Source organism: Armigeres subalbatus, chromosome 1, assembly GCF_024139115.2.
Source record: "Armigeres subalbatus isolate Guangzhou_Male chromosome 1, GZ_Asu_2, whole genome shotgun sequence".
Taxonomy (NCBI): domain Eukaryota; kingdom Metazoa; phylum Arthropoda; class Insecta; order Diptera; family Culicidae; genus Armigeres; species Armigeres subalbatus.
The window spans coordinates 313,545,032-313,556,079 of NC_085139.1; the positions used below are offsets into that span (position 1 = coordinate 313,545,032).

The window sequence follows — 11,048 nt, forward strand, 5'->3', positions numbered from 1 at the left end:
TTGGGAAATAGTCCAGATTGATTTTCTCATGGTACCAGGATATGGAACTGGAGAATTTCTCATTGCCGTAGATACATATTCACGGTTTTTGGCGGTAATTGAGATGCATAGAATCAATGCAGATGCTACAAATGCCGCACTGCATGCTGTTTTCAAAAATTGGGGACTACCGCTTATAATACAAAGCGACAATGGGCCCCCGTTCCAGAGTTCAGCTTTTTGTGAATACTGGCAAGCGAAAGGTGTGAAGGTTCGCAAATCAATCCCATTAAGCCCGCAATCCAATGGGATGGTTGAACGACAGAATCAGGCGTTAATAAAAACTCTATCGGCAGCTAAACTGGAAGGCAAAAATTGGCGTAAAGAACTGGAAAAGTTCGTACACAACCACAACACGCTAATACCTCATTCCAGATTGAAGGTAACTCCCTTTGAGTTACTTGTCGGATGGAAGTACAGGGGTACCTTCCCAAGTCTCTGGAATGAGGGGGACAACAAGAAGCTGGACCGCATAAATATTCAAGAGATGGATGCAGATGCGAAATTGACTAGTTCGAAATACTCAGATCACATACGAGGAGCAAAGCCATCCAATATACAGGTCGGAGACATCGTGTATTTAAAGCAACAAAAGACATCTAAGGCAGATCCTACATTTTCATCGGAGCGTTACACCGTTGTAGCACAGGAGGGGTCAAAGATGGTTATAGCAAGCGGCACTGGAGTGCAATATACACGAAGCATTAATGATTTGAAAAAAGCTCCTTATTCATCACTGATTGGCAAAAATATGACATTGGAATCAGACAACGAGATGGAAAAGAATGATACAGATGCAGAAGAACCTGAAAATAACGATCATATCCTACCCAGTCTACGCAAACGAGAAACAATTAAAAGGCCTAACAGATTTAATGACTTTGTCTACAGGGTCTACCAATAAGTCGATAGTTTAACAACTGATTAAACTGTTGTATTAGTTAGTAATAAACAAGAGATACTCAAAATAGTTAAATGTGTTTGATTTAGAACCATGATTATATAACATATGTACTCCACTTGATTACTAATTGAAGCTTCTAATAGCTTAAATTTCATAATTTAGAGAGGCTTCATTGTTTGCCAAATGTTCAAGTGGTCGGTGGTATAATGGGAGGCTCTGAAGTTTGGATTGATACATTACCGACAAGGCTCTGGTGGGAATACAGCATAGTATGGAAGAGAAGTATTCCGTTTTTCGCATGATATCAAATCAGCACCTTCGGAGCAGCCGCTTGCACTCGGTTGGTGTCATCAAATGATCAGTGGATGTATTGTGCTATAGGCTTCTTGGTGAGTTGGTTCCAGATCCTAATTCCCTTTGAGGATTGATTTTCAAGATTCTGCTGCCTGTTGGTTGAAGCCACTAATTCCTATAGAGTGAAATATTGGTCTGCATCTGACTTAGTTTCCACTGTTTTTGAGGTTGAGAGTGGTGAACTTGGTGTTGAGGGCTTTTGCGTTACATTTTTGTTTGGAAAGCACATAATTTTATTTGGTGTGAAGTGCATGGTATAGGATAAACTTTATTTGATTGATAGTCAGTATTATTTAGTACGTTATTTACTAGTTCAAGCATTGCAAGACGAAGGGAATGTCTGTTGTATTACGTGACGATCTGTCAAAATGTATATATTTTCCGAGACTCCTGCTGATATGAAATACACAACAACATCAACGAATGCAGCGGGATGTCATATATGACATCATATAACGGCAATGTGTACATTTTGTTGCCCGCGTTTATACGTGTAAATTATCCAGAAGGGCAATATTTACATATTATTTGACTAGGCACCTGATGACGCGGGATGAAGCAAAAACAAAGGCAAATGCGCAGGGTATTATCGTTGGAAATTGAAGAACACCCAGCGAAAAATAAATTTTGGGTAATAATGGATACACTCTAAAATAAGAAGAACCTGTAAACATACAAACAAACCATTTTTTATTTTCCAAAGTTTATACTAAGCTGGCTTTGAAAAGTAATCTAAAATTCCACTATCTATAGTTTGGATTATATAATCCCGTACTGATCAAGAAATTTTATTGCTTGTTCTTCATTTTATCTCTGGAATAATAGAATAAAATAATTTGATTTTACCATTATACAATAAAATATAGGTCGATATATTTCCAATAATTAAGCAATGAAGAGTAGAGCAGAGAGATATTGTGGGATGCATGATAGACGCAGTATATATTATCGTCACAAGGTTAGTTTCAAATACTCTTGGTATTTAAAATTAACCGTGTAGAAGAAACGCAAAGCTCAGAGGACTCAAAACGCAAACTCGTAAAAGCTTGTTGAAAAGAGACTTCTTCCGTGGGTGTAGCGGAAACAGTTATAATGAGATCGTTCGAATACATGAGAGAAAGAGAAAGCAAACGACAAGGATGCTTGGTGTTCTGAGTGAGAGGAAAGACTCGTCCACGAGTTTGCTCGAGGCGTCGCCTGATTTGCTTAGACATTCAGTATACGATTTTTGGAGCGTAAGCACGTTCCCGTTCCGATCCCGACTTTTTGACACGTGGTTCAACTCCAATTCGGACGATGGATATCGAGATGTACCACATCCTGGAGCTGCAGCTGTCGTTAAAAAGTATTTTCATGTAGATGATATGCTGGCAGGATCACACACAATAGAAGAAGGGAAGCAGCTATGCAAAGACGTGCTAGAGCTTCTGAAAGAGTATGGGTTCAACCGCGGGAAGTGGAATACAAACAATCCAGCGATTCTTGCTGAAATTCCTCCCGATCTAAGAGACGAGCGCAAAGTTCTTGATCTGGACGAAAAGACTACCGTGAAGACACTGGGTCTCACATGGGAACCGGCAGCAGATAAGTTTTGGATCAAGGTTCCCCACTGGAAACCTGAAGGGCATGAAGGGCACCCATCGGATTGTGTTATCCGAAATAGCACGCCTGTTCGACCCTTATGGACTAGTAGGTCCAGTCATAGTACAAGGAAAGATATTCTTGCAAGATCTTTGGAAGGCTAAATACACATGGGATGAGCTGCTGTGCAACGATCTACATTCGCGTTGGTTAGATTTCAGAGGCAATGCAGCTGATTTAGACGCGGTATCAGTTCCACGGTGGATCGGCTTTGGTAAAGACGTGATCACTTGTGGACTCCATGGGTTCAGCGATGCTAGCGACAAGGCCTACGGAGCTGTCGTCTACTTACGCTGTGTGAACATGGACGGAAGAATAATGGTCAATTTGATGATGGCCAAGTCAAAGGTTGCACCATTGGAAAACCTCAGCCGCAGCAAGAAGAAACAATCCACACCTGGCCTGTGATTGTCGGCTGCGTTACTGTTGGCTCATCTGTACGAGAACGTCAAAGGCAGTCTGGAGATTTCAGCGCCTGATTTCTTTTGGACGGATTCAACGATCATCAAGTATTGGATCTCGTCGCACCCATCGAGGTGGCAAGTCTTCGATAGCAATCGTGTGTCGGAGATTCAGCATGCCACGAAAGGTGGCGTCTGGAATCACGTTCCGGGGATTGAAAATCCGGCCGATATCATATCGCGAGGAGCCACACTGGCGCAGATAATGAATAATTCTTTACGGTGGCATGAACCGGATTGGCTCAGAAAAGATATTAGTAATTGGCCTAAAAATATGCTGGTCCCCGAGCAGCAATTTGACTCGGTAACTCTGGACGAGAGACCACTTGTGTCCGCAGCGCTTCAAGCTCTTCCTCCAAGTGATGTATTCACACTTCGTTCTTCTTTGTTGAACCTTGTTCGACTGACCGCCTGGATACGTCGATTTTCTACCAATTGTCAACAAGGAAACAGCCAGCAACGGAGGACAGGATCACTGAGTGCTGATGAACACAACTCGGCGCTGCTAGCGTTGGTGAAGCTAGCCCAATCGGAATGCTTTCCACTAGAATTGGCAGATATTCTGGCTAAAAATGAAGTAAGACCAACTTCAAAATTACACAATCTTCACCCTGTTATGACCGATGGGATAATCTGTGTTGGTGGCCGGCTCGGAAATGCTCCGATCTCACCAGGTCACAGACATCCAATGATCTTGGATAGCCATCACCCGTTAACTAAGCTAATTCTGATTGATTATCATCATCGACTACTTCATGGAGGACCTCTGTTGATGATAGCGTGCGTTCGTGAAAGATTTTGGCCGCTGAGCGTCCGGAATCTCGCCAGGAGGGTCCTACACGAGTGCATTAGGTGCTTTAGAGCAAGGCCACGCGTGCATGAGCAGTTGATGGGAGACCTTCCACTCGAACGAGTGTCACCAGCGCCTGCATTCCAGCGCGTCTGCATAGATTATTGCGGTCCGTTCGAGCTTCAACCGGCAACTCGGAAAGGTGCACCGGTCAAGTGCTACCTGTGTCTGTTCGTATGTTTAGCCTGCAAGGCCGTGCATATAGAGGTCGTTATGGATCTCACCAGCAATGCTTCCATAGCCGCACTCAGGAGGTTCACCGCAAGGCGTGGATGGCCAGTCCTGATACTTTGCGACAACGCTACCAACTTTGTTGGAGCGCGAAGACAATTGTACGAGCTACACAACATTTTTCGGCAAGATCAGTTCCAGGATCGAGTTTCAACGGAAGCGGATTCAATTGAGTTTAAGTTCATTCCCGCCAGATCTCCCAATTTCGGCGGCTTGTGCGAAGCCTCAGTGACGTCGGTAAAAGGACATATGCGAAGAGTAATCGGAAACAGAATGCTGAAGTGCGATGAAATGCATACGTTTGTCGCACAGATTGAAGCTTGCCTTAATTCGAGGCCGTTAACTCCAATGAGCAACGATCCTACGGATTTGGAGATTCTAACGCCGGGGCACTTCCTCATCCAGCGACCGCTCACTGCAGTGCCTGAACCAAATATCAGCGAGCTGCCAGAGAATAGGCTCACCAGATGGCAGCGGGTTCAGCAATACAGCCAAGTGATCTGGAAACGGTCGACGGATTATTTATCAAATCTACAGAGTCGTAGTTAGAGATGGGCGCTCCGCTCAGGAGCTGTTCCAAAGATTCGCTTCCTTACATTGAGCTGATGAGCCATGGATCTTTTTTAAAGAAGCCCAGCTCAGCAGCTCACTTTAAATTGATGAAATCATTGTCAAACACGCGCCTAGAGAAACTCCCTCGAGCGTACGCAATCGAGTACGCGCGCTGTTGTATTTTGTACAGCACAAACGAAAATACCACGCTCGCGGTACACAACACAAGCGAGCTTGTATGAGCATTCCAGTCCAGTACCGCGCACGTGCTGATCGTTTATTATTTGCACCTCAAGCACCATCAAGCTAAGCGACAGCACCATCTAGCCAAGCAACAGAGAATTTCTGTTTAATTTAAATTTAATCATTTCTGCTGCAGAGAGGAATAAGAAACACACAAGCAAAAATAATCTAGCTTGCCGTCTATTTCTTAAATCCAACCCCCGAACAACTTGACATTTAGCCTTAGTTTCGCGTACCCACTTAGAAATCGCAGATGGCGCTTCGAAACATAAACAATGGGTCCATCCTACGCCACCGTCACACTTTTTCTCCATAAAAGTAATGTTTTTTGTTTCGTCATTTGTTGTCTGCAAATAACAGACAGGATCCTCATTTGAATAGGGCAGATTTTTAATTACGAAGTAAATATAAGAAAATAAAATGAACAAAGAGGAAAACAAATAATGTTTCTATTATTCGTTCGTTTACTTATTATGCTCAAGTGCATTAAGCGCAACGGAGCCAAAACCATTATTCATTGTTTTACAATGTTGCTGCTTGATGCTCAAATAAGGATTAGATAATCAAGAGAACTGTAAAACTGACTGAAAAAAAAAATCAAAATTCCTCTATGACAAGGCAGTTTCATTTTAATTCACAAAATTACGCATAATATTTTTCATTTGGAACACACTTTTAATAAACACAATAAAATAATGTCTCGTCAAAAATTTTCGATTTATTTCGTTAATCAATTCTTTGGCTAATTTCAGGTGAACAGTTGAAGAATATTTGTAAAGATATGTATTCGACACGGAAGGACGATAATATACAAAAGTGAAAACGTCGATTGTGAAACTCTCAATAACCTGCTCTATAATTTATTTTGCTTTGCTCAATAAAAAATAATTTTTGTGAAACTAATTATATGGCTTATTTAACAACTTTCGGTGAAAAGTTATAAAAATTTATTAACGAAAAAGATCATTACTTCAAAATTGAAAATTGTCACTTTGAGGAACGAAAAGTTTTTCACCTACCACCCATTTTATTCCATGTTTTTCATTATGTATGTCCACACTGATCTATGTAATACTAATAGTTGAATTTGAGAAATGATATTTAATAAACTTGTGTACAGTTACACAAATAAATTACATATGTTTCTTGGAAAATCGCGCTTCCGTTTTACTAGTAGTTTAATTTTGTTAATTTTGTGCTTTGAAAAATATTCACAGGGACTTATCCTGATTTGCTTGGCATGTATCAACTTGCTCTCATCGAGGAATAATGTCCCACTAATTTTCTACTGGGCAGTTCTTAACCAATATACCAGGATACTTACAATCCTGTTCTATTTTACAGGATTCGCCAATGCGTTCAGTATCTATTTTTAAAATTAATAGGGAAAATCTGTCTTTTACGCTAGAATTCCGCTGGTGTTACTTTCTAAAGCTACATCTTCTGTGTTCATTCTTCCAACTTTCTTAATTTTGTCTTCATGATACCGCCGTCGGGGTGACAAATGGTCAAATGGGGATGAGAATGGGTCACTGTTTCAACTACATGGAATGCTTGTAGAATAGATTGAATGTATCCGAGGACAAGAAAACTGAATTAAAAGAGACCTTTTTAAAATATTTTAGTATCTGCATTCCTGACTGTCGGTGAAGGCGCTGACCAATTCCCACCCATCAAACCCATCGTCACCCCCGACGGCGGTACTCCATATTAAAATGTCTGTATTTCAAACCTAATATAAAATTGTCTGCCTAAAAAAATTGAATAAATTTTCAAGTTAGGTGACATTCCCGCTGAACGATAAACCGATAAACCGTTATCCGAGAAAATTAACCCACCAGAAATGTTTGGTAATCCTCCCCAACAACCTTAAGGCGGTCATCTTAATGCTCAGCTACGGAAGGCCCATTCTCCTTTGATTAATTCAAGTTTAGATTGATTTTCATTTAATATTTTTCTGCATTGCACATCAATCCCTTTTTCGCCCTATTCGTGAAATGATTCGATTAATTTCGAGTTTGACAGGACCACCCGGACCAAAATTTCGGGGTACAGTGACATTGTACTGCATATGTCAAGTTGCTCCCGGGTTGCTTAAATCATACCCACATACTCGGCGCTACGAACAGGCACACAAAAGATACCTAGTAGTGCGGTAGCGATCGAACCGTACCAAGCAAAAGATCCGAAGATCCGAACAACAACTCTCAGTTCCGCTCATGTCGTCGTCCAGCTCGAAATTGCTGTGACATGGAAACGAGAGCTGCACCACCAGCTCAGATCCGTGCGACACGGATCTCGATCCGGATCAGTTGCGACCGATTCTAGCGTGCGAACCGTGTGGTTCAAACGAACCGAACTGGGAGCTGTGTCTTGCACGGAGCGGATCTTTTACTTGCGACGGGGTTTCCCGCCAGCATACTGCTACATGTGCACTCGGTTAGCACCGTGCTCTGTATTTTTTTACTCTCTTGTTTTTATTTCTCTCGCATTTCGGGAACCAATATTGCTGAATGGGCTCTCTTGTATGAAAATGTCAACTACGCATGGTTAGAAGGGTTAGAAGCGCGCGCAAACAAGGTATTGGTTTACTGCACCCAGTATGAAGAGAAAACTTATGACACGTGATATCATACATATCAGAGACTAGGGACTGAATTATTCAAATTAACGATTTGAGAAACGTTATCAACGAAATGTAACTTAGAATTATGAATAGAAAATAATGTTGAGTTAGTTTTTGTATAGAAATAAATGTGATGGTTCTAAATGAACTCCTAGGCTTCAAAACTAGACGGCCAGAAAAAGCGTAATAAATGTTATTAGTTTAAAATTGTCGGTTTTTTCAATAGAAATTATTACCTCACTGTAGCTCAACATTTTAAAAATTTCAAAGAAAGGTAAATAGATGAATGAATGAATAAATTAATGAATGACATGAATTTTTCAAATTTTTGAACAATAATTAAAACAATAATATTAACAATTATGTTTTATTATATGTAGCATTAAATAACTGTAGAGCTGATCCAAGGAGCTGACTCTTTTCAATGAGCTGAACGGATCAGATCCGCTCACTGCAATGAGCTGCTTTGCCCATCTCTAGTCGTAATAGATGAACGAGAAGCAGGGACAACCTCACTGTTGGTACAATGGCACTCTTAAAAGAAGACAATGTTCCACCGCTAAAATGGAAGTTGGGACGAGCACGGATGTTCATCCAGGTGCTGACGGGAACGTGAGAGTAAGTAGTCACCTCCGAAAGATGGGTCATATCGCAGAGCAGTGTCGAAAATTTGTATTTTTCCCATTCGAGATGGCCAACCGGCCGTAGAAGGACAATAGGTCCTAAACAAAGTATTATCGCCCTCATTGGGGCACTTTGGCATTTTGCGGTGTTACCCGCCGCTATCGCCAGGGGGCTAACCCCAAGTTACGTATATTCTCTTCTGTGTCATTAGAAACAAACTGTTCTGCTCTCCTTTGATAGTCGCTGTCTGCTGCGCGTATGCCTAGACGACCCAACATCCATCCGTCTACAACAAACCAGAATAAGTATTTCCTGCCCCCATTTAGGGCAACCGTTGGCAATCTCGTGGCTAGCCAGTCACATCTGCCGAGAGGGCCGATGCCTGAGTTATGTTTCTCCATATTAGAATGCATATTCCGGATCCAAAGCATTGTTATTCTTCAACAGATTTGGATTCATTCGTAGTACACCATTATGAAGTTATCACCATGATCAGCGAAGATCAACCCTGTAACGTACGTTCTGAGCTCACACAAACAGCAGCTTATGCGCCACTTCCTAGTTTAAGGAAGACTGCTGTTGCTGTTGGGATCCCGGTTAAGAGACCCTCTTCTAGGGCGAGTTATTATTTGCGCAGTTAATCTTGAACCCAAACGATCACCCAACTTACCTGTAAACCGAGAGAACCCTTTTATCTATGATTTCGATAATCCAAATATTCCGCGATCAATTATTCATTAAGCAAAAACCACTCAAGTAACGATTCGAAATCAATGCGAAAACGTGTGCCTTTCTTAGGACCACTGCACGAGTTAAAATTCAAAAAATCTTTATTGGTCCAATCTCTCGTGCACATCGATCTCCTAATGCTAGCCTGATCTTCTCTTTCTATCTTAAACCTATTTCCCACCAAAAGGTACTTGCCGGCGACGTCGTTCCAACGATGCGTTGATCGGGGCCCCGGCGATAGAATTTTGAAGCGTTTGCTTTGCGCGTGTCAATCTCAACCCACGTGATCGGTGTTGTATCCCAACGTGCTTCGCGACCTTTTTCCACTCTAGAGCTCGTCGAATCCCAGCAATCGTGACAGAGTGTTCAGCCACCAATGGTAATGCAATTTCGTCCAATAAGACTGCCCAAATCTACTCGGCGACAGCAGTGTGCCGAAACGAGGATTGTGCAGATTTGCAGTTATTGCTTTCGAGCAGTTTTGAGGCGTATGATTCGATTCCGAGCGTAGAAAACGAAAGCCGCGAGAGTCCACAGTGACGAGAGGCTCTCACTGGATCTCTCCGGACCGGGTGGTTAGTTGCAACGCAGTCAGTAGCACGTGGTTTGTATGTGGGCCGTTGATACTCGTGGGTGTGAAACCAAACAAACACCCTACGTTGCAGGGCTGTTCCTGCAACGCAACTTTTAGAACTTAAGCTTCAATTTGGTTGCGAACCGGGAGTATCCCACAGGGTCCTACAGGTAAATTTATTTCTGTCATTACCAACATTTTCTGTAATTGAATAAATGCCTACCAAGACGCCTTCACTTCAACAATGGATGCATATAATGATGTATATGGTTAACGCTCTGAAATACCCAGTTTTCTAAGCATGCGTTAACAATTTAGATAAACTATCGTTTTTTAGATCCCACTTGCCCGGGGTACTTTATACAAATTTTACATAACATATTTAACGCACTTTTCTCCATCCGGAAACAAAAACGGTTTCACGACATTCAACAGAAATCCAGAATTATAAATAACCTTTGACAAAAGTTACCAGCAAATTAGCAATAACGATGCAATGACATTTTGTGATATATCTCGTTTCTACCCCACATCATTTATAAAATTCACTTTCTGTTGTTAAATATACAAAAATATCTGATTATTTTTCTGCAATCATAGAAAAATCTATTAGAAATTTACTGCAAAAATATCTATTGCTGCCATATCGGTCTGAAACTTGTTATGCAATTTTCAAAAAAAAATCCGTTTGGAAATTTACTGCAAAATTTCGTCACACACCCTGTACGATATTATTCGAAGCCTTAAAAATACAACAACTGTTCACTGTTCCTACCCTTCTAGAACATATGTTACCTATAGATTATTTAACTAATGCATGACCAGATTCAATCACATTCATGTTGCTGCTACCATTTTCGGGCTATTAGTGTTACTACCAACGGTGCAGGTACGTCGCTCCAGACTGCTTATCTTTCCTAGCATCGTCCATCAATCGGAACAAAATGCTAGGACGTATTACCAGGTGAAGCGCAATTCGAAACCGATAATTCCGCAGAGGAGTTTGATGCAAAACGCACTTTTCTAGCTTCTTCAAAATCAACTCGTATAATTCATCACAAATCAACATATGTACGAAACATTCAAATTCATTTGCTGTTTCAAATAATGTTTCCAAAATCTGCAATCGTAATACAGTAATACTAAACAAGTACATATCCTGCACGCAACCCTTCCGGAGCAGTGGGGCATTTGATGCTACTACCCATGTCGGCTGGCGT

The 11,048-nt window shown here is 41.4% G+C and overlaps 1 protein-coding gene across 1 annotated transcript; it reads left to right on the forward strand.

Annotated features, from left to right (window-relative positions):
• The first annotated feature begins 2,436 nt into the window (after window positions 1-2,436).
• On the forward strand, window positions 2,437-5,029 carry LOC134207574 (uncharacterized). The gene is made up of 3 exons (XM_062683282.1): window positions 2,437-2,967; window positions 3,038-3,342; window positions 3,397-5,029. The coding sequence occupies exons 1-3, from the start codon at window positions 2,437-2,439 to the stop codon at window positions 5,027-5,029; spliced, it is 2,469 nt and encodes an 822-aa protein (XP_062539266.1).
• The last annotated feature ends 6,019 nt before the right edge of the window (window positions 5,030-11,048 follow it).